The sequence below is a fragment of the Grammomys surdaster genome, unplaced genomic scaffold, assembly GCF_004785775.1.
Source record: "Grammomys surdaster isolate TR1022 unplaced genomic scaffold, NIH_TR_1.0 142, whole genome shotgun sequence".
In the NCBI taxonomy this organism is placed as follows: domain Eukaryota; kingdom Metazoa; phylum Chordata; class Mammalia; order Rodentia; family Muridae; genus Grammomys; species Grammomys surdaster.
Window position 1 is genome coordinate 1,284,877 of NW_021604600.1, and position 25,142 is coordinate 1,310,018.

The 25,142-nt window shown below is 40.7% G+C and overlaps 1 protein-coding gene across 1 annotated transcript in view; it reads left to right on the forward strand.

The window, feature by feature from the left end:
* LOC114618508 (ATP-binding cassette sub-family A member 3-like) overlaps positions 1-25,142 on the forward strand; it is a 109,306-nt gene that overhangs the window by 71,655 nt on the left and 12,509 nt on the right. The window contains exons 23-25 of the mRNA XM_028764289.1: positions 3,590-3,762; positions 19,163-19,288; positions 19,512-19,706. Of these exons, the coding sequence (XP_028620122.1) occupies positions 3,590-3,762; positions 19,163-19,288; positions 19,512-19,706 (494 nt within the window). The remainder of the gene's footprint in view (positions 1-3,589; positions 3,763-19,162; positions 19,289-19,511; positions 19,707-25,142) is intronic.

The window sequence follows — 25,142 nt, forward strand, 5'->3', positions numbered from 1 at the left end:
TCTCTCTCTCTCTCTCTCTCTCTCTCTCTCTCTCTCTCTCTCTCTCTCTGTATGTGCAACTATTTGGAATTTTTTTCAGATATATGTTAATAACCTAGATTTTAGCTTAGTTTATACAGGTCTCTGAAAAATGTCCAAATAATTATTGACTAAGTTACTAGCTTACTTAATGACAGATAATTTGGACCATCTCCAAATGGTAGGAAATGACATATCATAATTTAATACAAAACTAACACATTGGCTGAAAACAGACCAGAGGGTAACTATAAAATATTTTAAAATAAATGAACATAAAATCAAAGCATCAAAACTCATATGATGCAACCAAAGCATGCTTAGGATTTTTGTCTCATAAGTAATTCATTATATTAACAAGTCATATGTATATCCAGTGAACTTTTATATACATCCCACATAAATCTGTATATATGCAGTGTATATATTGAATAATGTGGTTTATATACCTAAAAACTAGAAAAATATTAAAACAAAAAAGTATAATGGAATAAATAAATAAAAAGAAAGCAACTGAAAAAGAGTAGCTCTTCAAAGAAAACAAAATAATTTGTATAACTTTATATTCTACAGCTAAAATAGAAAAGGAAAAGGTTGCCATCACTTGTAATTTTAAATAGTAAAAGTTACTATAACTCTATAGACATCAACAAATAACAAGAAGGCATTGACAACAAATCTTTCCACAAAAGTGGAAGGGACAAATTATTTTAAAAATATCAGTTGCCTTTAGGGACCACTATTCTAGCCTCAACTCCATGGAGTTCGCCTTATTTTAGATTCCATGTGCAGTATTTGTCTTTCTGGATCTTATTTATATTATTTAATGTCCCCCAGTTCCTTCAGGTTATCACAAGTGACAGGAGTCCATCCTTTTATATAGATGAGTAGTACCCCTGTTTGTATATCATAGGTGCCATGTTTTTCCTGTTCCTTGGGTGATAGACAACATATTTTTCATTTCCTAGCTGCTGTGAGGAGTGTTGCAGTGAACAGAAACACAGATGTCTCTTTGATTCCTTTTTCTTTGGATATGAACACAGGACTGTTGCTCCTGAGTTGTAGCAATTTTGCATCTAAGATTTTGAGGACCTTCCATGCATGTTATCATTTTCTATGCTAATTTACATCCAACCAATAGCGACCTTTCCTTTCCCTCCACATCCTCATGAGGCCTTTGTTATTTTCACCTTTTTTGATCATGAGGAATGAGGTGAGACTGTTGAGGTTTCGAGCTGCAGATCTCTCATGATTAATAATGCTGATCACAGTGAAAAAAAAGGTAGAAAATTTTATATTTTAACTGTGTTCCCCTGCTCCCCGCTCCCACATTTTGTAGTCTGGATGGCTCGTTTTGTGCTCTTCCATGCACCTTTCCACTGCTCTGTTATTATTGCATGTCTTTTTTTTTTTTTACTTGTTTTTCAACCCTCCTATTCAAAAATAAGTGTTTCTATTCTCCCACGATTAGGGCATTGTAGTTTTTTAAGATTTTGCTTGGATGCTTAGTTTTACTTGCAGCTTTTATATTATTAGATGTTTTTGTGCCTATTGTGACACATTGAAGCTCTTGGGTGTCCACTTAAAGACCCTTCTCTCCAGTAGTACAACACAGGTCAGATGGTCATGAATTCAGCTTTCATGTGTCTTAGAATGTGTTTTTCCTGTCTCCTTATTTCTAAAGGAGACTTCCTGGCACTATTATCTGTTGGTAGGTTTATTTGTTTGTTCCCTTTAGTACTTTAAATGTTCCATCTCATCCCATGTGCTCTTGGCTTGCAGGGTGCCTGGTGAGAAGTCTGCTGGGTTTTCTGTTAAGATCTCATATATGATGTACTTTTTAAGATTTTATTTTCTTTTTAAGTATGTGTACATGTATGTATATGTGAGTGCAGGTGCCCATGGTGGCCAGAAGAGGGCCTCGAATCTCATGGAGCTTGAGTCTCAAGTGTTTGTGAACCATCCAATGTGGATCCAGAAAACGAAACTCCGGTCTACTAGAAGAGCAGCTAGTGCTCTTTACCACTGAGCCAACTCTCCAGCCTGTAGATGTATTTATTTCTTGCTGCTCATACATTTTTTTTTCTGTCTTCGAGTTAGATAGTTTTATCATCAGGTATTTTGGTAAGCTCCCAGTTTGCATTTGACTAGTGACTCCCATCCTTCCAGAGATAAGGTTGTTGGCTGTTTTCCTAGGTCATGGGAATTTTCACACTAGTTCTTTAGATATGGTTCTGAGTCCCGTTTTTACCTTCTTTGAAATTTAATGCATGTAAGCTTGATCTCTTGATAAGACTCCTCCAGCCAGTCAGCCCTCTTTTTCTTACCTCTTAAATTTGTTCCTTTGACTAAGCTTCAAATATTCTGTCTATGAGGTCACCAATTCTTTCTTTAGTTTGGTCAAGACTGCTGTTAAAATCTGTTTAGTTACAGATGATTGTGAGCTTCCACATGGGTTCTGGGAACTGAACCTGGGTCTTCTGCAAGAGCAGAAAGTGCTCTTAACTGCCGAATTGTCACTCTCTTACTAATATTCATCTTTCTGCCCATTATTAGAAGTCTCAGTTTGGGGATCTTGTAACCCTTGTGTAAATATCTGTAAACCCTTCACACATTTTCTGAGGTCATCACCTTTTAAAGAACCAATAAATGCTCTCTGGGAGTGACATGTTTCCACTGTTTATAGTAGCCTATAATTCTGGTGAAGCCACCCATTAATGTCTCTCAACTGGTAGGCCTTCCCTTCCTGTTCTTTGGGTCTCTTACTGTCTGTGCTCTGAATTTAAGTGTAACTGCTGGCTTGTTCCTGTATCTAGCAAGATCACTTGATATAGAATATAATTAGCATAAAATGCCACTGATTTGGCTGGACCAAGGGATTTCTTTTTTCCCTACTGTAGTAGATTTCTCCTGGGGTAGGAACCGAAGGTGGTGCTTAAGTCACATGGGAAGAGATAGAGTAGTGTTAAACCCAAAAGATAGCCCTTTTGGAAATCAATCCAGGTAAGCACTTCCCCCCTTTGCTGGGGGGCAGGGAAAGCAGCTAAACTGATAGAATGTGTTGGCTGGTAGTGTACTAGGGTTGGCAGATGGATTTCTCTTTCAATAAGATGGTTCTCTGGGTTCAGTTTTGCCCTTTACTTTCTTTTTATTTGACTCTATGTGTGGCCCAACCTTCACTCTTGATGCTAGGGTCCCCAATAATTGAGAAAGGGTTCAGATTTACCATAAAGCTTTCTTAGCATTGTAGCATTGATAAGGACACTGGGTATCTGCTCTGCACAATCTCTTTGCCCTGAGGTGTTGCTTCTGTGTTCTGAGACGCCACCTCTTAGAAAGAGAATTGAGATACATTCCACATTTCTCTTAGTCTATGAATAATTTTTCTTCAGGCCCAGGGAGTACACAAACAAATATGTGTGTGTGTGTGTGTGTGTGTGTGTGTATAAAATATTTCTGCTCATAGGTAACAGTTGATCTGCCTGCGAGGGGGAGTGAACACAGGGATCCTCCTCATATGCCTGGCTGACATCTCATTCTGTTAACATCCTTCTGTTGTTGTTCTCATCAGTTATTCCTATATACAGTATGAATCAAAAAGCAATTGGAAGGCATGTGATTGCCATGGCTGCCACAGGAGGGATATACTTCCTCCTCATTATCCTTCTGGAGACTACTTCATGGAATCTAAAGATCTTCATATATCGATATGTTTTCTTTGGTATCTACAGGATATTTTATAAGGTAAGTAGCAGAATACAGGCCTTAGAGACAACCCTCTTTTAAATTTATTTTTAGTCTTTATTGAAAAAATTTAATACACTATATTCTGATCATTGTCTCTCCCAACTCCTTCGAGATCCTCCCCACCCACCCAACTCCATGCCTTTTCTTTTTCTCTCTCTTTAGAAAAACAAACAGCCAAACAAAACCCACAATACACACAATACACACACACACACACACACACACACACACACACACACACGATCACAAAGTCAGAAGCTATATTATACAAACAAAAAGCCAGTAAGACAAAATGTGTCAAAATGAAGCAGAATGAGACAAAAAAAATCTACAAAAATATCATTGTGTTCATTTTGTGTTGGATATCTATTGCAGGACATGGGGCCTACCCTTTAGTATGGTTTATATACCTAGTGAGACTCCATTGAAGAAAACTAATTTTTCCTTTTCAAGTGAATATCAGTTGAAGATGGCTTCTTGATTAGGGATGGGAGATGATATCCACTTCCCCCTCTCAGTGCTGCATTGCTGTCTGACTTAGAACTGTGCAAAACCTGGGCATGAGAACAGCCTCCATGAGTTCACATGTGTGTCCAGCCTGTTGTGTTTAGGAGGTCTTGTTTTCTTGGTGCATTCCTTCCCCTCTGCCTCTGTCAAGTTTCCCATCTCCTCTTCCACATAGCCTCCTGTCTTAGTCTTCTATTACTATGTAGAGATACCATGACCACAACAACTCTTATAACGGAAAACATTTAATTGTGACTGGCTTACAGTTCAGAGGTTTAGTTCATTGTCACCACAGTAGAGAGCTTGGTGTCATGCAAGTAGATATGGTGCTAGTGAAACAGCTGAGAGTCATAATCTGGATCTGTAGGTAGCAGGAAGACAGAGACACTGCAACTGGCTTGGGCTTTCAAAACCTCAAAGTCTACCCCTAGTGACAAATTTCCTCCAACAGGTCTACACTTACCCCCAACAAGGCCATAGCTTTTAATCTTTCTCAAGTAGGGCCACTCCCTGATGACTAAGTGTTCAAAGACATGAGAAGATGGGGGTCCATTCGTATTCAAACCCCTATACTCCCTGAGTCCTTGGAGGAGGGGTTTCATGAAGACATCACATTTAGGACTGGTTTCAAAAATCTCTCACTCTGCACATTATCCAGTTGTAGGTTAGAGATAACTCTTGAATTTAAATATGTATACATGTTTAACTCTGTCACTGGATATATGGGTTTTATCATCATTATGACCAAAACCCCTGATGTAAACACATGATGAGTCATGTGCTTGGACAGAGTGTCCTGGCAATAGGAGTATATGGCTGAGGAGATTTTCAACCCATGGTGTAAGGAAGCACAGAGTGAGACAACAAAGGGGGCCAGGGACAAGATACTCCCAGGGACCTACTTCTGCCCGCTCAGGCCTACCTCTTGGTTCCCAAACAGTGCTGCCCTCTGGAGACCAAACCTGTGGAAGACATTTCATACTCACGTCATAACAGTGGGTCAAGGAAATCAATATATGCTGACTGACATCTACAAGAATCAGAGGTCTACATAAAATGTGAATTTTGTGATTTTATTGTAATTTTAATGCACAGATTAGTATTGACCAAAGGAAGTATAAAATGCTAAAACTGTATCTAGTAAGAACCAAGGAAAAATCTGGCAATTGTATAAACTTGAGGGAGTAAATTCAAGGCATGGAGGTGAGATGGAGCTCAGGCAATGAAAGCAGTAACTATTGAGGAGCTACAAAAGATTCTACAGATCAAGACCCAAATGCAGGTAGCTGCCACTGATGGCAAACCAAGTCAGGGAACTCTCAGAAATGCCAGGAGAAGGATATTAGATTATACTGAGCCATTAGGAAGAACTCATAATCAGAAGAAGAAGAATACATACAGTTACATCTTATTTTTGTATACTTGATGTTTGTTAGAGTTTTGTTGTTCCTCCCACATGCATTTATTTTTACTATTTTAGTTGCCTTAGTTATCCTGACTGGGTGCCACTAGCTTTTTAGTTCCTTCAAAGTACCAAATTTTGAATTTTTCACCTTTTGTTTTACATATTTTACCCCATTTCACTGATCTTCCTTCCTACCTTCTGTATTTCTGATCCATTTTTTTTTTTATTGGATGTTTTATTTACATTTCATATGTTGTCCCCTTACCCCATCCCCCACCCACCCAGGAACCCCCAATCCCCTCACACCTCCTCCTTCTTCTTTGTGGATGTAACCTCTATCTACCCCCCCACTCCCACCTCCCCACCCTCAAAACTCCCACCCCCTGGGGCATCCAGCCTTCATGAGGTCAAGGATCTCATCTTCCATCTGTGCCCAGCAGGGCCCTCCACTCTTATATATTCAGCTAAGGCCCTGGATCCCTCCATAAGTGCTCCCAGGCTGGTGGTTTAGACCCTGGGAGCTGTGGTTGGTTGGTATTGTTGCTCTCCTCATGGGGCCACAAATCCTTTCAGCTCCTTCAGTCTTCACTCTAACTCCTCCATTGAGAACCCCATGATCACTTCAATGGCTAGTTGTGAGCATCTGCCTCTGAATATGTCAGACTCTTGAAGACCTCTGAGGAGACATCCATATCAGGCTCTTATCAGCATGCACTTCCTGACTTCCACATCAGCATCTACCTTTGGTGACTGCACATGGGATGGATACTCAGGTGGAAAGGTCTTCAGACGGCCCCTCCTTCAGTTTTTGTCCCTCGCTTTGTCTCCATATTTGCTCCCTTGAGTATTTTGTTGCTCCTTCTAAGAAGGACCGAATCACCCCCACTTGGTCTTCATTCTTTATGGACTTCATGTGGCCTGTGAGTTGCATCTTGGGCATTTTAAGGTTCTGGGCTAATATCCAATAATCAGTGAGTGAATACCATGTGTGTTCTTTTGTGATTGGCTTACCTCACTCAGTATGATAATTTCTAGTTCCATCCATTTACCTAGGAACCTCTCAAATTCATTGTTTTTAATAGCTGAGTAATACTCCATTGTGTAAATATACCACATTTTTTGAATCCATTCCTCAGTTGAAGGACATCTGGGTTCTTTCCAGCTCCTGGCTATTATAAATAAGGCTGCTATGAACATAGTTGAGCATATGTCCTTATTATATGTTCGAGCACCTTCTGGGTATATGCCTAGGAGTGGTATAGCTGGATCCTCGGGTAATGCTATGTCCAATTTTCTGAGGAACCGCCACACTGATTTCCAAAGTGGTTGCACCATCTTGCAGTCCCACCAACAATGGAGGAGTGTTCCTCTTTCTCCACACCCTCGCCAGCATCTACTATCACCTGAGTTTTTAATCTTAGCCATTCTGACTGGTGTGAGATGGAATCTCAGGGTTGTTTTGATTTGCATTTCCCTGACGACTAAGGATGCCGAGCATTTCTTTAGGTGCTTCTCGGCCATTCGAGTTTCTTCTGTTGAAAATTCTTTGTTAAGCTCTATACCCCATTTTTTAATAGGGTAATTTGGTTGCCTGGAGTCTAATTTCTTGAGTTCTTTGTATATATTGGATATTAGCCCTCTATCAGATGAAGGATTGGTAAAGATCTTTTCCCAATTTGTTGGTTGTCGTTTTGTCCTATTGACAGTGTCCTTTGCCTTACAGAAACTTTGCAATTTTATGAAGTCCCATTTGTCAATTCTCGATCTTAGAGCATATGCCATTGGAGTTCTGTTCAGGAACTTTTCCCCTGTGCCCAAGTATTCGAGGCTTTTCCCCACCTTCTCTTCTATTAGTTTCAGTGTATCTGGTTTTATGTGGAGGTCCTTTATCCACTTAGATTTGAGCTTTGTACAAGGGGATAAGAATGGATCAATTTTCATTCTTCTACATGTTGTCCTCCAGTTGAACCAGCACCATTTGTTGAAAATGCTGTCCTTTTTCCACTGGACAGTTTTAGCTCCTTTGTCAAAGATCAAGTGACCATAGGAGTGTGGGTTCATTTCTGGGTCTTCAATTCTATTCCATTGATCTTCCTGCCTGTCTCTGTACCAATACCAGGTAGTTTTTATCACTATTGCTCTGTAGTACAGCTTGAGGTCAGGGATGGTGATTCCTCCCGAAGTTCTTTTATTGTTGAGAATAGTTTTCGCTATCCTAGGTTTTTTGTTATTCCATATGAATTTGAGAATTTCCTTTTCTAACTCTGTGAAGAATTGAGTTGGGATTTTAATGGGGATTGCATTGAATCTGTAGATTGCTTTTGGCAAGATGGCCATTTTTATTATATTAATCCTGCCAATCCATGAGCATGGGAGATCTTTCCATCTTCTGAGATCTTCTTCAATTTCTTTCTTCAGAGACTTGAAGTTCTTGTCATACAGGTCTTTCACTTGCTTGGTTAGATTCACACCAAGGTATTTTATATTATTTGCAACTATTGTGAAGGGTGTCATTTCCCTAATTTCTTTTTCAGTCTGTTTATCTTTCATGTAGAGGAAGGCTACTGATTTGTTTGAGTTGATTTTATAACCAGCCACTTTGCTGAAGTTGTTTATCAGGTTTAGGAGTTCTCTGGTGGAAGTTTGGGGGTCACTTAAGTATACTATCATATCATCTGCAAATAGCGATATTTTGACTTCTTCCTTTCCTATTTGTATTCCTTTGACTTCTTTTTGCTGTCTAATTGCTCTGGCTAAGACTTCCAGTACTATATTGAATAGGTAGGGGGAGAGTGGGCAGCCTTGTCTAGTCCCTGATCTTAGTGGGATTGCTTCAAGTTTCTCTCCATTTAGCTTGATGTTGGCTACTGGTTTGCTGTAAATTGCTTTTACTATGTTTAGGTAGGGGCCTTGAATTCCTGATCTTTCCAAGACTTTTATCATGAAGGGATGTTGAATTTTGTCAAATGCTTTCTCAGCATCTAGTGAGATAATCATATGGTTTTTTTCTTTAAGTTTGTTTATATAGTGGATTACATTGATGGATTTCCGAATATTGAACCATCCCTGCATTCCTGGGATAAAACCTACTTGATCATGATGGATGATTGTTTTGATGTGGTCTTGGATTCGGTTTGCTAGAATTTTATTGAGTATTTTTGCATCGATGTTCATAAGGGAGATTGGTCTGAAGTTCTCTTTCTTTGTTGGGTCCTTGTGGGGTTTGGGAATGAGTGTAATTGTAGCTTCATAGAACGAATTGGGTAGTGTTCCTTCTGTCTCTATTTTGTGGAATAGTTTGAAGAGAATTGGTATTAGGTCTTCCTTGAAGGTCTGATAGAATTCAGCACTAAAACCATCTGGTCCTGGGCTTTTTTTAGTGGGGAGACTTTTAATGACTGCTGCTATTTCCTGAGGGGTTATGGGACTATTTAGATGGTTTATCTGCTCCTGGTTTAATTTTGGTACCTGGTATCTGTCTAGGAAATTGTCCATTTCATCCAGGTTTTCCAGTTTTGTTGAGTATAGGCCTTTGTAGTAGGATCTGATGATTTTTTTAATTTCTTCCGTTTCTGTTGTTATGTCTCCCTTTTCAGTTCTGATTTTATTAATTTGGATACTCTCTCTGTGCCCTCTGGTTAATCTGGCTAACGGTTTATCTATCTTGTTGATTTTCTCAAAGAACCAACTCCTGGTTTTATTGATATTTTGTATTGTTCTTTCAGTTTCTATTTGGTTGATTTCAGCCCTGAGTTTGATTATTTCCTGCCTTCTACTCCTCCTGGGTGTATTTGCTTCTTTTTGTTCTAGGGCTTTTAGTTGTGCAGTCAACTTGTTAGTGTGTGCTCTTTCCAGTTTCTTTTTGTAGGCACTTAGAGCTATGAGTTTTCCTCTTAGCACTGCCTTCATGGAGTCCCACAAGTTTTGGTATGATGTGTCCTCATTTTCATTGAAATCTAAAAAGTCTTTAATTTCTTTCTTTATTTCTTCCTTGACCAAGTCATCATTGAGTAGAGAGTTGTTCAGTTTCCATGTGCACATGGGTTTTCCATTGGTTTTGTCATTATTAAAGACCAGTCTTATTCCATGGTGATCTGATAAGAGGCAAGGGATTATTTCAATCTTTTTGTATCTGTAGAGGCTTGTTTTGTGACCAATTATATGGTCTATTTTGGAGAAGGTACCATGAGGTGCTGAGAAAAAGGTATATTCTTTTGTTTTAGGATGAAATGTTCTATAGATGTCTGTTAAGTCCATTCGGTTCATAACTTCTGTTAATGTCAAAGTGTCTCGGTTTAGTTTCTGTTTCCATGATCTGTCCATTGCTGAGAGTGGGGTGTTGAAATCCCCCACTATTATTGTGTGAGGTGTAATGTGTGTTTTGAGCTTTAGTAAAGTTTCTTTTATGTATGTAGGTGCCCTTGCATTTGGAGCATAGATGTTCAGAATTGAGAGTTCACCTTGGTAGATTTTTCCTTTGATGAGTATGAAGTGTCCTTCCTTATCTTTTTTGATTAATTTTGGATGAAAGTCGATTTTATTTGATATTAGAATGGCTACTCCAGCTTGTTTCTTGGGACCATTGGCTTGGAAAATTGTTTTCCACCCTTTTATTCTGAGGTAGTGTCTGTCTTTGTCACTGAGGTGTGTTTCTTGTATGCAGCAAAATTCTGGGTCTTGTTTGTGTATCCAGTCTGCTAGTCTGCGTCTTTTTATTGGGGAATTGAGACCATTGATGTTAAGAGATATTAAGGAAAAATGATTGTGGCTTCCTGTTATTTTTGTTATTAGAGGTAAAGTTATGTTTGTATAGTTATCTTCTTTTGGGGTTGTTGGAAGATTACTTCCTTGCTTTTTCTAGGTTGTAGTTTCCCTCCTTGTGTTGGCGTTTTCCATCCATTATCCTTTGAAGTGCTGGGTTTGTGGGAAGATATTGTGCAAATTTGGTTTTGTCATGGAATATCTTGGTTTCACCATCTATATTGATTGAGAGTTTTGCTGGGTATAGTAATCTGGGCTGGCAATTGTGTTCTCTTAGGGTCTGTATGATGTCCGTCCAGGCTCTTCTGGCTTTTATAGTCTCTGGTGAGAAGTCTGGTGTAATTCTTATAGGTCTGCCTTTATATGTTACTTGACCTTTTTCCCTTACTGCTTTTAGTATTTTTTCTTTGTTTTGTGCATCTGATGTTTTGATTATTATGTGACGGGAGGTATTTCTTTTCTGGTCTAGTCTATTTGGTGTTCTGTAGGCTTCTTGTATGTTTATGGGCATCTTGTTCTTTAGGTTAGGGAAATTTTCCTCAATGATTTTGTTGAAGATATTTACTGGCCCTTTAAGTTGGTAATCTTCATTCTCATCTATACCTATTATCCTTAGGTTTGGTCTTCTCATTGTGTCCTGGATTTCCTGGATGTTTTGAGTTAGGAGTTTTTTGCTTTTTTCATTTTCTTTGACAACTGTGTCAATATTTTCCACCGTATCTTCTGCATTTGAGATTCTCTCTTCTATCTCTTGTATTCGGTTGGTGATGCTTGCGTCTGTGACTCCTGATCTCTTTCTTAGGTTTTCTATCTCCATGGTTGTCTCCCTTTGAACTTTCTTTATTGTTTCTATTTCCAGTTTCAGATCCTGAATGTTGTTGTTTAATTCCTTCTTTGTGTTTTCTTGCATTTCTTTAAGGGATTTCTGTGATTCCTCTTTAAGGGCTTCTATCTGTTTACTTGTACTCTCCTGTATTTCTTTAAGGGAGTTACTTAATTCCTTCTTATAATCCTCTATCATCATCATGAGAAGTGATTTTAATTCTGAATCCTGCTTTTCATGTGTGAAGGGGTGTTCAGGGCTTGCTATATTGGGAGAACTGGGCACTGATGATGCCAAGAAACTTTGGTTTCTGTTGCTTATGTTCTTGCGCTTGCCTTTCGCCATCTGGGTAACTCTAGTGGTACCTGCCCTCTCTGTGTAAGATTGGAATATGTATTTCCAGTTATCTTGCTTATTGCAGAGCTCCTCGGAGTCCAGAGGTCTCTGTGGTCTTATGCCCCTAATCTCCCGGGTGGAAGAACTCCTGGGACTCAGGCCACCTCTTGGATCTGGTAATCCTTCTGTTCTGAGTGCAGTGGCTCCTCGGCTGCTCTGAGTGCAGTGGGTTCTCGATGACTCAGGATTCAGTTTCAGCTGCTCTGAGTGCAGTGGCTCCTAGATGACTCAGGATTCAGTTTCTCCACAGGACAGGAGCAGACCAACTCTGTGTCAGCTGCTCTGAGTGCAGTGGCTCCAGCTGCTCTGAGTGCAGTGGGTCCCTGATGACTCAGAATTCAGTTTCAGCTGCTCTGAGTGTAGTGGCTCCTGGATGACTCAGGATTCAGTTTCTCCACAGGACAGGAGCAGACCGACTCTGTGTCTGCTCCAGTCCCAGGGACCAGGCAGGGGCCGAAGGGAAGTGGAATTCCGGAGGGGCAGGGTTTGGGTAGCTGCTGTGCCCTAGATGTCCCTGGCTCCCAGATGTATTTCTGGGGCTTAGGGAGTGAGATGGAGTTCTTACCAGCTGCTCTGAGTGCAGTGGCTCCTGGATGACTCAGGATTCAGTTTCTCCACAGGACAGGAGCAGACCGACTCTGTGTCTGCTCCAGTCCAAGGGACCAGGCAGGGGCCAAAGGGAAGTGGAATTCCGGAGGGGCGGGGTTTGGGTAGCTGCTGTGCCCTGGATGTCCCTGGCTCCCAGATGGTTTTCTGGGGCTTAGGGAGTGAGATGGAGTTCTTACCAGCTGCTCTGAGTGCAGTGGCTCCTGGATGACTCAGGATTCAGTTTCTCCACATGACAGGAGCAGACCTACTCTGTGTATGCTCCAGTCCCAGGGACCAGGCAGGGGCCGAAGGGTCTGATCCATTTTCTTATGAGGTCATAACAGTATACATGGAGACGAATGCATAAAATGAATTTTAAAAACAGGAAAATTGAAGATAAGTCATGATATAGGTGAAAAAAAATCCTTGATGTTGCAGGATATTTTATTGAATCCTGAGACTGTGTTGCTTACAGGAGAAACCTGTTCCTAGTTGTGGTATGGCTCAGCCCTTAGCAAATACCTTAATCCTCTTGCTAGAATACAGACACACCTTTAGTACACAGCTTCAGCTCTAAACAATGAAGGTAAAGTTAGTTTGTAGAAGGAAGCAGCCATGTTTGAAAATGATGTTTAATTAAGTGGCAAATTAGAGAAAGATTTGACAGAATAGGATATGCCCAACTCTCATGAGAAGAGATAGGAAAGGAAAGCTACTTAAGGGGCAGTACAGAGAGAGAAAAGAAGAGAGGACAACTTTACCAGGACAGTTGTACAGAGACAGGTTGCAGACAGAGAACAAGCTAATTCAGGTGAAGACAGAACAAGCCAGAGAATGAGGAGCCAGAAGATTAGAACATATTGCCAAAGTTAGTATAGGCCAAACAGAGCAATTCAGTCAAAAACTGAAAGAAGCTAGTTTGAATCAGTTAGTGTGGAGAAGAGTTTTGAGCCAGAAGAGTTGAGTTGACCAGCCAGTCAGAGTTCAGAAAGAGCTAGAAGAGGTGAGCATATTTGGCATTAAATCTCAGAGGCTGAAAACATTCTAGGCCTAGATTGGATTGTATAGAGGCTAGAAGCTTCCAGAACTAGGCTTAGGTTAGCAGACTGAGGCAGTAAGCCTCGGAGGTGACAATTATGTCAGGTGAATAAAAGGCACTTTTACACCTTGACAAAAGTGTTAGCAGCTTGAATTCATGACCTGGCCAGGTATAGTCCAGAAACATAAAGACTGTAATAATCTAAAATCAAATCAGCATGTTAGTAAAATTAGAAAGTAAGAAAAAATTGACAAGTTCAGAAAAATATTTTATAAAATTCACTACAGAAATTAGAAATAGAAAGAAATAAGATTTTTTTTTAATATCATAAAAGAGCAGTTACACCAGGTGATGGAAGCACACAACTTTGATCCCTTTGATCCCAGCACTCAAAAGGCAGAGGCAGGCAGATCTATGAGTTCAAGAATAGCCTTAAACTAAAGAGTGAGTTCTAGGACAACCAGCGCTGTACAGAGAAACCCTGTCTCAAAAAACAGAGATAGAGAGGGAGAGGGAGAGGAGGAGGAGGAGGAGGAAGGGGAGGGGGAGGAAGAGGAGGAGGAGGAAAAGGAGGAAGAAGAGGAAGAGGAGGAAGAGGAGGAGGAGAAGGAGGAAGAGGAGAGAGGGGGGATTACAAATATACAAAAATGCACCACAGATATCTTGATAGACTCGTGAAAGTTTCCCTCTTATATCAAAAGAACACAAATGTCTGCTTTCACTTATTTTAATGCAACTATTTTCTGCTGATCTCAGCTAGTGTGATAAGATAGGGTAAGATATCATAAGCATAAAGTTTGGAAAAAAGAGATATAAAATTCATTACAGATCACTCGATTGTATATGATTTAAAGAAATCTATAGACAAGTATTAGCATTAACATTACTAAAGGAAAATCAGAATAAATGAGTCAGTTATGTATTGAGATACTGTCCACAAAAAGTAAAATAACAGAATAAAAATCCCACTTAAACAGCACATACATAAAAGAAAGCTAAAATAGGAAGAAAGCTAACAAATAATATGGAAAACTTTGACACAGAAAGTTTCAAGCAACATGGAAGACTAAAGGGGAATTACATAAAGGTAGCAACATCCCATGTTCATGCTAGGAAACTTGATGATGGCATGATAACCTTTCCTCTCCAGGTTGATTGAAATGGATGATGTAATCTCAGTCCGTATCCCAGCCAAGTGCATGTGGGTTTAAGTTCTGGGGACTTGCTGAGAAGACTCTAAATATTACAAGTGTGGGAAAAATAAGAGCCAGAAGTGACTAAGGACATCCTGAGACAGAACAAAAGGAGAGTACTATTCAGATCGGCATATTATTAAAACAAACTCTAAGGCACTGACTCTCAACCTGAGGGTCATGACTCCTTAGGGTCAATTTGTAACAATGAAAATATATCCTGCATATTGTATACTTACTTATATGACAATTTATAACAATAACAATATAGTAATGAAGTAACAACAAAAATAATTTTATGGCTGGGTGTCACTACAACAGGAGGAACTGTATTAAAGGGTTGCAGCATTAGGAAAGTTGAGAACTGTAGCGAGCCGTTCTGTTGTTCGGGTCCGGGGGTCAGGAAGCAAGAGAGAGAGTAGGGACAGGGACGAAAAGAATGGAGACAAGACAAAGTCTGGTCAAAGATGAAGTCTGCCTGTTGGAGACAGAGTCTGAGTCTGTCTGCTCTCTGTCAAGTCTGTCTAGTCGAAGTCTGTCTGGAGACGAAGTTTGTCTGCTCTGACTAGTCTGTCTGCTCTCTGCCTCTGACTCACTGTCGAGTCTGTCTAGCTCTCTGTCGAGTCTGACTAGCTCTCACTCTGGGTCTGCCCTGGCCTCTCCTTTTATCTCTCTCCTGAGTCAATCAAGTGCTGGGATTAAAGGCGTGTGCTACCACTGCCTGACTTTGACTGAAAGGATCAAGATAATTATCAGAGTGTGTTCAGATGTTGTAAACAAGTCTCTTGTCAGGGTATATGGCTCAAGATGGCTGTAAAGATAATAGCCGCTTTCGGCTCAGAGTCGGCTCCCGAAAGAGAACCACTGCTCTAAGGGATTGGCAAGGTGGCTCAGCACTTGCCTCATATGCTGGGTGATTCTATGGAACCTATGTACCTGTGAAAGAAGGGACTTCACAAGCTTGTTCCCTGACCCACATGCATCCAGTGGCACACGCCATCTCCCTCTGCACACACTCACTCACATACAATGATAATTAATATAAAACCTCTAAGGATGAAGCTAGTCAAAACAACACGTCAAGAAAGAATAGTGCACTAGGAAGGAACCGTACTTGTCTACGTGTGGCCATCATCATCACCTAGGGGTTATCTAGCAATACAACCCCATAAGTATGCTTTATTGGTAGAAACCAAAATTCTGGTTTTTTTTTACAAAAGATTTACTTATTTTATTCTATGTGTATTTGTGTGTCTGAGTGCATGTATGTGCATCACCATATGTGTACAAGTACCTGTGGAGGACAAGAGTGGCTTGGAGTCACTATAACTAGAGTTATAGGCATTTGTGAGATGTCTGACATGTGTGCTGGGAACTGAACCTGGGCCATTTGTGAGAGCAACAAGTGCTCTTAATAGCTGCCCCATCTTTTCAACTCATGCATTATGTATTCATGAACCACATATGTAGGCCTAGTGCATGCTACAGTCTGAGAACAACTGGAACAGGATGTCTAGACACATAGGAACATATGTACTACATATGTAGGTCTATGACCTGCAGCAAAGCTGGTACATGATACAGTGGGGGAGGGTGGTTCTCAATAAATGATACTTCTGTTGGGTAAGTATGTGAAAATAATGAACTTTGACTCTGCCTTTGTTCCTTATTGATGAGTTATACATTTATAACTCTCTTAGAGGCCCAAGAAGAAAAAAAGTTTATAGCAACAGTAACAACTACAAACCAAAGAAAAAAATCCCTCATGATAGCAAAAGATACCAATCATGGGGTGAGTGAATAGGCAGGTCCCAGTGGATATTTCTGAATTCAGTAAGGAGAAAGCAGATATAGCTATATTTAAAAAATAGTTAATATTTAGACACTGACCACATACAAGGTCCAGTAAACACATATAAAGGCATACTATCTTTCAGTCATAAGGCAAATGCATATAAAAGCCACTGAGGGACACTACTACATCAGAATGTAGGTTTATATATGCACTCAGGAACCCATACATGCATGATAGAAATGCATATACTTGTTCTCTAAAAATGTGTATAATATGTGTACTTATAAAATATATGAAAGAATGCTCATGCTGTATTTGTAGAAGAACTGGACAAAAGCCTCATTACTGTGAGCCCAAAGGGGACAAAAATGTCTCTCTTAAGATAGAATGTAGTGATGAGAAGGGACATCCTGTAACTTACTCATACATGATATGACTCAAAAGAAACTAGACACAAAAAAAGCTTATGCAATATCCAAAACTAAGTGAAACTAATGGAAAATAGAACAGATTTCTATTTTGGTCAAGCTTCAAGAATGGCATATATAGCTGGATCATGCAAGCCTTTTTTGTCCTGGGAATACTTTTATTCCTGTTCATCATGTTAAAGCTTGTCTTTAACAACATCAACATGTTGGCAGCCAAAGTACATGACTTGAAACTGAAAATGGACCCCCCCCAGACAGAGTTATTAAATTAACAGGCTGGCAAGCCAAGGGTGGGTAAGATTCTGCACAGAGCCTTACCAACCTAAGACATAAGTGCATTGCTTTTGATAATGCATATTCCATGACAGGTAAGAAAGGCATTCTTGGCAGAATGCCCTAAGATAGGCTCAGTCTTGTTTATGAAATAAAAAAGGGGGAGAGGTGGAGAGCTGTTATGTCTGCCTGGCAAGAATCTGACATGGGCCAAGGAGAAGGAAATGGGCTGCTTGGAAGGAATATGACATTGGCCAAGGACAAGGGAGTGGGCTTCAGGCAGGAATCTGACATTAGGCTAGAACAAAGAAGTAATTTCAGGTAGGAGTCTAAATCTTAGGCTAGAACAAAGAAGTAATTTCAGGCAGGAATCTAAATCTTAGGCTAGAATAAGGAAGTAGGCTTCAGACATGAAAATGACTTTCAGCTAGGACAGGGAAGTTAGCTCAGATATTGTGATTATCCTGATAAGCCCTTAGAAGTAGTGATCATGGGAGTATTCACAGAAATTTGTTTATTGTCTTGCTTATTCCTTGACTATTTGCATCTATTGCATTGCTAGTTCTTCAACCTAGAACTGACTTTAATACTTGCATGTAATTAAAATCATATAAAAGCAAAAGGAGAGGGGGATGGGATGGGGGTTTCTATGGAGGGGATGGCATCTGAAATGTAAATAAAATATCCAATAAAAAAAGCATTGTCAGACACATAGTTTGTGGAAATCCACTAAGTGGTAGGTTGTGACTTATTTCTCTGTCTGGATTACATCAAGCTTTAGTAGTTGGTTTAAAAACTGGCAGCAAGTAGGATGCAGAGCAAAGACAATAAAATTGAAGGTAGCTTCTTACATTTGACAATAGTTGTATAAGGCATTACCCTTACAGCACAGCTAGTAGTCAAACATGTCTCAAAATAAAAAAGTTTGTATCACTTGAAATGAAACACACATCACACATATGGACTGGCTCTTGGAACTCTCTTTCACCCTGGGCTATGTGGACTGTCCTTCCAGTCCTCTCTGTTCCCTACAATAAGTCTCCTGATGCACTTTCGTTTATGTAATTCACCCCAGCTGTTTCATACACTGAACCTTCCACAATTTCTCCTTTTCCTGAGATAAGACTAATTTAAAAAATATTAATTTGGCTTATGGTTTCAGAAGGTTAGACTTCATAATGGCAGAGCAAAGGAACATCTAAGAGTTTGCATCTTGGTCAACCACAAGGGTCAAGGGAGAAGAGAGAAAGACACACACAGAGCAAAAGAACACTGAAAACCATCTTTTCTTGACATTCACCTGTAGTTTATTATTACCAAATAGCATTTTACCATAATCAATATTTGCTGTGGCTGTAATTTTCGTGATGTCTGCGTTGGCATCACACCCTCTACTTGCTCATGAAAAGGAATTTTGAGTTAGTTTAAAAGCCTTAATTCACTAATACAAGTAGTTAGAAATACAGGTCAGCTAACTGGCTAGCCCAAGGCCGTCATAAAAGATACAGAGCTAGAGAAACAAAGGTCAATTGAGTGTTCCGAGAATCTGTTCCCATGATATTTGACTTAGCCTCCTCTGGAAAAACTCCCACCAGAGGTTCCAAGGACTTGCGAATTAAATTCAGCCAGATGGTCTGTTGGCTCAGATAAGCATTCACACTGGGTCCCAAGGCCATAGGGACCAGAGACTGTTCCTTCGAGATTTGTCAAACCTCTGCCTGAGATCTGCTTACACATATTACAGACATTTGAAACAACCAATTGTGTGTGACTACGCCACAACCCCCTCCTTCTCCCCAGCCTTTGCCTATATTAACTCTAAGCTTTTGGACCTCTAGGTCGATACCTCTACCTCCTGTGTGAGGCATGTATCGGCCTAAAGCTTCGATAATAAAGTACCTGACTCTTGTGATTGCAGCAAGATAGTCTCTGGAGTGACTTTGGGTCCTTGTCCTTTCAAGGTCTCTCCTTGGGGGGGTCTTTCAGAGTTTTTCACTCATGGCAGGAAGTCTAGTTTCTAAGCTTTGGAAATAGGAAATAAGTTTTTATAAGAGAGCTACGGTATGCAGGAAGTCTCTTGACTTTTGTTTTAACACTCTGGAAGAATCCTCTGGGTCAGGCTTGATGAATTCATTCTGTCTTGACAAGATACTCAGCATGTAACACCCACTCTTGCTTTCCCAATTCAGGCTAGAATATCCAATGAGTTATCAGGAGACTCAGAAGAGGAAGATGTACAAAATGAAAGAGAGACTATCCTGCACCATTCTTGGCACTCGCTGAATTCTACTGTGCTCATTAAAGAGCTCATAAAGGTAAATGTCCTTCAATGTCCAGCATATGGCTTCATTCCCTACAATGAGTACTGAGAACTTATGGTGGACCTGTGGATCTATGGCTAGTAGATCCCAAAGTATGGGAGGTAGAGTTTTTGTGAACCTGTCTGAAGCACTGTTGTCTATAAAGGTTAGAAACTTTGTGTTTGAACCATCCAAACACAACATTTTCCATGTATTTTGTGTTTTCTTTGTTTTTAAGATATATTTTAAAATTCCACCCACTCTGGCTGTGAAAAACATCTCTATCACCATTCAAAAGGAGGAGTGCTTTGGATTGCTTGGGTTAAATGGAGCTGGGAAAACTACTACCTTTAAAATTCTGACTGGAGAAGAGATAGCTACCTCTGGGGATGTGTTCATTGAAGGCTACAGCATCACCAGAAATATCCTAAAGGTATGCTAGCAAACACCCTGATGATCTACCAGTGTGATGGGAGATTCTGTACATCTGTCAGTCGCTTCTGGAAAGAGACATAAAATGTAAGGGAACACAGGATGGTAGGAAAGGCAGCTTCACCTTGAGAGATACAGTATAACTGTCTTCCAAGTGAGACACAACTTCTCCCAACAGTACGTCTAACACAGCATGTAATGCACTCAAACATCCATTAGACTCAGTGTCCAGCCTAGCATTTAAGAAGAACCTTGAAGTTTTTAGTCCAACTCTAACAAACATGTGAACCAGTTGGGCATGGTGTCGCATGCCTTTAATACCAGCACTCAGGAGGCCAGGTATATAGATCTCTGAGCTCTAGGCCAACCTTGTCTACACAGTAAGACCCTGTTTCAAAAAAGAAAATCTGAACTGGAAACCAACTGACAGCCCAAATTAAGGCACTGAGGAAGCAAAAAGAAAAAAAAAAAACAAAAAAAGAAAGGAAGGAAGGAAGAAATGAAGAAATTAAGAAAGACAGAAAGACTCACCCCTTATCTAGCACAAAACTGCAGGGCAGGATAGAGGAGGTGGTTGTGGTTCAAGTGCTGCTGCACAGGCCTAATGATCTGAGTTTAGGTACCCATAGCCCATATAAAAACCAGATACAGCAGGACATGAGTATGGTAATCCCAGCATTTCCACAGCAAGATGGCAGAGAAAGGAGAAAGGCAGCCAGTTGAGTGTACATGGTGGTGAATATCAAGAGAACCAACCTCAAACAAGGTAGAAGTTGTTCTTTGACTTCTGTATGAATTCTCATACTCGTATGCATACACACACACACACACACACACACACACACACACACACACACACAAAACATGGGCAAGCAAGCAAGCAAGCAAAACTCCAGTGGGAAGCCCTTCATCTGGGTTGTACTCTTGCACTGGTCCTTGGTGTGATGGGCAGAGGAAAAACCCCTTGAACAGCCTGCAGGTGAAAGGAAACAGGAAACACCACACACGGAGCATCCTGTCCTTAAAATGTTCGAACATAGAAGTTATGTAACCAGAGCCTAAAAACCTGAAGGAAATGCCCAATCTAACACTCTCCAGCTATTATCAGTTCTACCTGAGAGAAGAAGGACCAATTGAAAAGCTGATTGGTGTATTTACAACTTCAAGCACCATGTTGAATATAATGGAAGAGAATAATGTCTTTGCCTTGTTCCTGATTTTAGGATTTGTTAAAATATTTTTTATTAATTATTTAATTTATTTATATCCCAAATGTTGTTCCTCTCCAATTTCCCCCTTGCAGAGTTCTTCCCCCATCCCTCCTGCCGTTTGCCTCTGAGAGGTTGACCCTTCAGGGTATCCCCCCATCCTGGAGCATCAAATCACTACAGGATTAGGTACATACTCTTCCACTGAGGCCAGACAAGGCAATTCTCTGCTGCATATGTGCCAGGGGCCTTGGACCTGCCTATGTATGCTCTTTGGTTGGTAACTCAGTCTCTAGAAGCTCCCAGGGGTCCAGGCTAGTTGTTGGTCTTCCTATGGGGTTGCGACTCCCTTCAGTTCCTTAAATCCTTCCCCTAACTCTTCCATAAGGGTCCCCAACCTCAGTCCAATGCTTGGCTGTAAGTATTTGCATTTGTCTCAGTCACTGCTGGAGAACCTCTCAGAAGACAGCCATGCCAAGCTCCTGTCTGTAAGCACAACATAGAATCAGTAATAATGTCAGGGATTGGTACCTGCCCATGGGATGGAACGCAAGCTGGGCCAGTCACTAGTTGGCCATTTGTTTAGTCTTTGCTCCATTTTTGTCCCTGCATTTCTTTTAGATGGGCAATTTGGGTCAAAAGTTTTTGTAAATGGGTTGGTGTCCCCATCCCTCCAATGGGGCGTCCTGTTTGACTACTGAAGGTGGTCTCTTCAGATTCCATATCCCCACTGTTGAGCATTTTTGCTAAGGCCACCCACATGGGTCCTTGGAGCCTCCCCCATCCCAGGTCTCTGGGACTTTCTAGAGTTTCCCTACACTCCCATCCATGGCAGCTGCATATTTCCATTCATTCTCCTGGCCCTCTGGGCCTCTCTGTCTACCCCATATCTGATCTTGTCCTTTCCCACCCTTCCTTCTCCTACCCAGGTTTCTCCTTCCCTCTGCCTCCCATGATTATTTTGTTCCCCCTTCAAAATGGGACTTAAGCATCCTCAGTTGAGCCTTCCTTCTTGTTTAATTTTTAGGGTCTGTGGGGTGTATCATGGGTATCTTTTTGCCTGATATCCACTTATCAGTGAGTACATACCTTGCATGTCTCTTTGGGTCTAGGTTATAACACTCAAGACGATATTTTTAGAAAGAAGTCATGGTTCACTATTTGTGAGTGATATGATAGTATACATACACGACCCCCAAAATGCCACCAGAGAACTCTAACAGCTGATAAACAATTTCAGCAAAGTGGCTGGATATAAATTTAACTCAAAGAAATCAGTAGCTCTCCTTTATGTAAATGATAAACGGTCTGAGAAAGAGAGTAGGGAAACAACATTCCTCATAATAGCCACAAATAATATAAAATATGTTGGTGTAGTTCTAACCAAGCAAGTGAAAGATCTGTATGACAAGAAATTCAAGTCCATGAAGAAAGAAATTGTTTTGTTGTTTTGAAGAATGTACTTTTAATAGGATAATTTAAATAATCCATGGCAATCTGTGGTGGTTTGTATATACTTGGCCCAGGAAGTGGCACTATTAGGAGGTGTGGCCTTGTTGGAGTAGGTATGGCCTTGTTGGAGGAAGTGTGTCATTGTGGGGATGGGCTTTGAGACCCTCCTCCTAGTCATGTGGGAGCCAGTCTTCTCCTGTCTGCTTTTGGATCAAGACGTAGAACTTAGACTCTTCCAGCACCACATCTGCCTGGATGCTGCCATGCTTCCCACCTTGACGATAGTGAACTGAACCTCTGAACCTGTAAGCCAGCCCCAATTAAATGTTGGCTTGGAGAGAGGGGCCACCCAGAACCCCCTCTGTCAGGTGATCTGAATTCTTGCTTAGGCTGCGAGGCTAACACTGCAAGGGAATATAAATACAAGATAAAAATATCTCTCTGGGTTCCCTGAGGGACAAGCCTGACTGCATAGGGGTTGATGTCAAAAGTATCCCCTCTCCAGGAAAAAGACATCGGGACGGGTATGGCCCTCATGCCTCACTGGACAACGACAGGGGGACTGGAGCCATTACAAGGTCCCCTTCAAATACTGGAGGTCAGGCCTCTATCCCCGCCTTCGCAAGTTTAGAATTGCCACAGCCCTTCTATACTTAGAGAAGGGAGGAGATGTCAGGGGCAGCCCTGCTTACCCACTGAAGGCCTAAAATCAGCCATAGGCCTAAAATCAGCAATAGGCCTGTCATACATGTATACTAACACCAAGTCTTGGGTCTCTGTGGAAAAACATTGAAACAGATGGCTATAAGCTAATGTAAACAAGCAGCTTTTGTGGAAATTTACAAGCCTGAGTAGTCATAGACCTTGTAAATAGATAGCCTTGGCAGACAATAGCAACTTAGATAAGGACAAGCAAGTCATAGGCAGAGTCATAGTGACTTGTCCCCTGAACCTTCACCCAGCCGATACCCGGTTCTGATGATATCTGTATTCCTCCTGATCACCCACACTCCAGTGTCATTCCCTTCCCCACATCCTGCCTTTCTGTGTTTATAACCCCTGTGTGAATGAATTACGATCTGAGAAAAAATAAATTATAAAAAAAAATGTTGGCTTGGCCATGACATCTCTCTTTTTCTTTTCTTTTTCTTTTTTTTTTTTTACTCTTTCACAACAGATTTTATTGGAGCAGAGTACACACATTCCAATTCTTATACGTACCCCCAAAAAGCCATATATTGTGTTCACATACCCAAACTCTGAAGGGTCACATTGTGTTTATGTATGCAAATGAAGAGCTACACATTGTTTTTCTTTGAACTTAATCCAGTGATGTTCCAGCCTCAAACTTGGCAAGTTTCCCTAAGACCTCTCATAACAACCAAATGCTCAGAATCTTCAGTTCCACCAATTCACAATTTTATGCCACGCACAGAACACACTCAAAATTTTCATCTTTCACAGCGTATTATCACAACTCTTAGGAAAATGGACTGCCGTGACCACAGACATCACAGTTCTGACAGGGCAAGGACCAAAGACTGGCTTTCTCACGAAACGGTTCTACTAGAAACACGAGACCAGATATAACTGAAAATATTCCAGACATAAATGCACGACTGAGACTCCAAATTGCCATTTAGTATGTTTTGTATTGAAGGATATAAAATTAGCCCCCTCTACGGAATGTTATGGTGACCCCCGAGACAGTCACAGCCTCTCCTGATTCAGTATCCTGCTATTTTCTGGTTGTACCAAAAAATAAACAACCAGCAAATGATTTAACCTCTTAAAAAAACCATTTACACTTAAAAAATGGGATGAGGTGGCATTCCCTCACCTTTTAAAAATGTTTCTAGAGCTACTAAAAAACTTGCATTTACAAAATAGTTGATAAAAATATTCCTCTGGATTGTACAAGAAGGGAGGCAGGGACCACTGACAGACACGGTGGATGCTTAGTCGGACCTGGCTTCTTTCTCTTCTTCAGAGGCTGGGCTCTGGTTTTCCGTCTCTCCATTTTCTGCAGGCAGATCTGTAGCTTGCTGGTCAGCCACTTCAGCCTGTTTGCCCTTCGCTCCCCTCTTCCCTTTTATCTGCACTTTTTTGTCTGCTGCTTTATCCTTTCCCACGGCCTTTTTTGGCTTTGTGTCCACCTTGGCAGGGGCGGGCTTGGCCGACAGCCTCCCTGAGCGGGCGCTTGGGCTCCGCTTTTGCAGCTCCATCTGCTAGCAAAGGAAACACTAAAACATTATCTTAGATCTATGACCTAGATCTGTAATTATAATATAACTTGTTATAAAACTACTTCATCAAAGTTATTTCCTGATTCTCTTTCATTATGCAGCCATACTTGATTGACATTTATTGAAAAATTAATATGAACCAAAAAATTTGCAGAGTGATTAAAGTGTGTTATTGTGCTCAATACCTGTTAACAACACTGTATAAATAGCTACAACTACAGATGAGTTCTCTTCTGATTTGTAATGCTTCTTCAGCTGTAGTTAACCTGTATTAAACTCAGTTGTCTTAGTTGTGGTGCTCTTCACTTTTATATGTTGTTTGGTTCTTGTGTAAGCCAGTGAGGGATGTGTGCTTTCTGCTGCTGCTGCTGCTGAAACAAAGCCTCTGTGGCTCCTGCCATTGCAATTCTTAACCGTGTTCCTTATGTTGTTATTTTAAGTTCTCTTTATGTTGGGAATTTTTGAAGGTAAAGTGATGGGAAACATTTATGGCAGCCTTTTATGTCTTAATGATCAATGTTTTGCCATCTG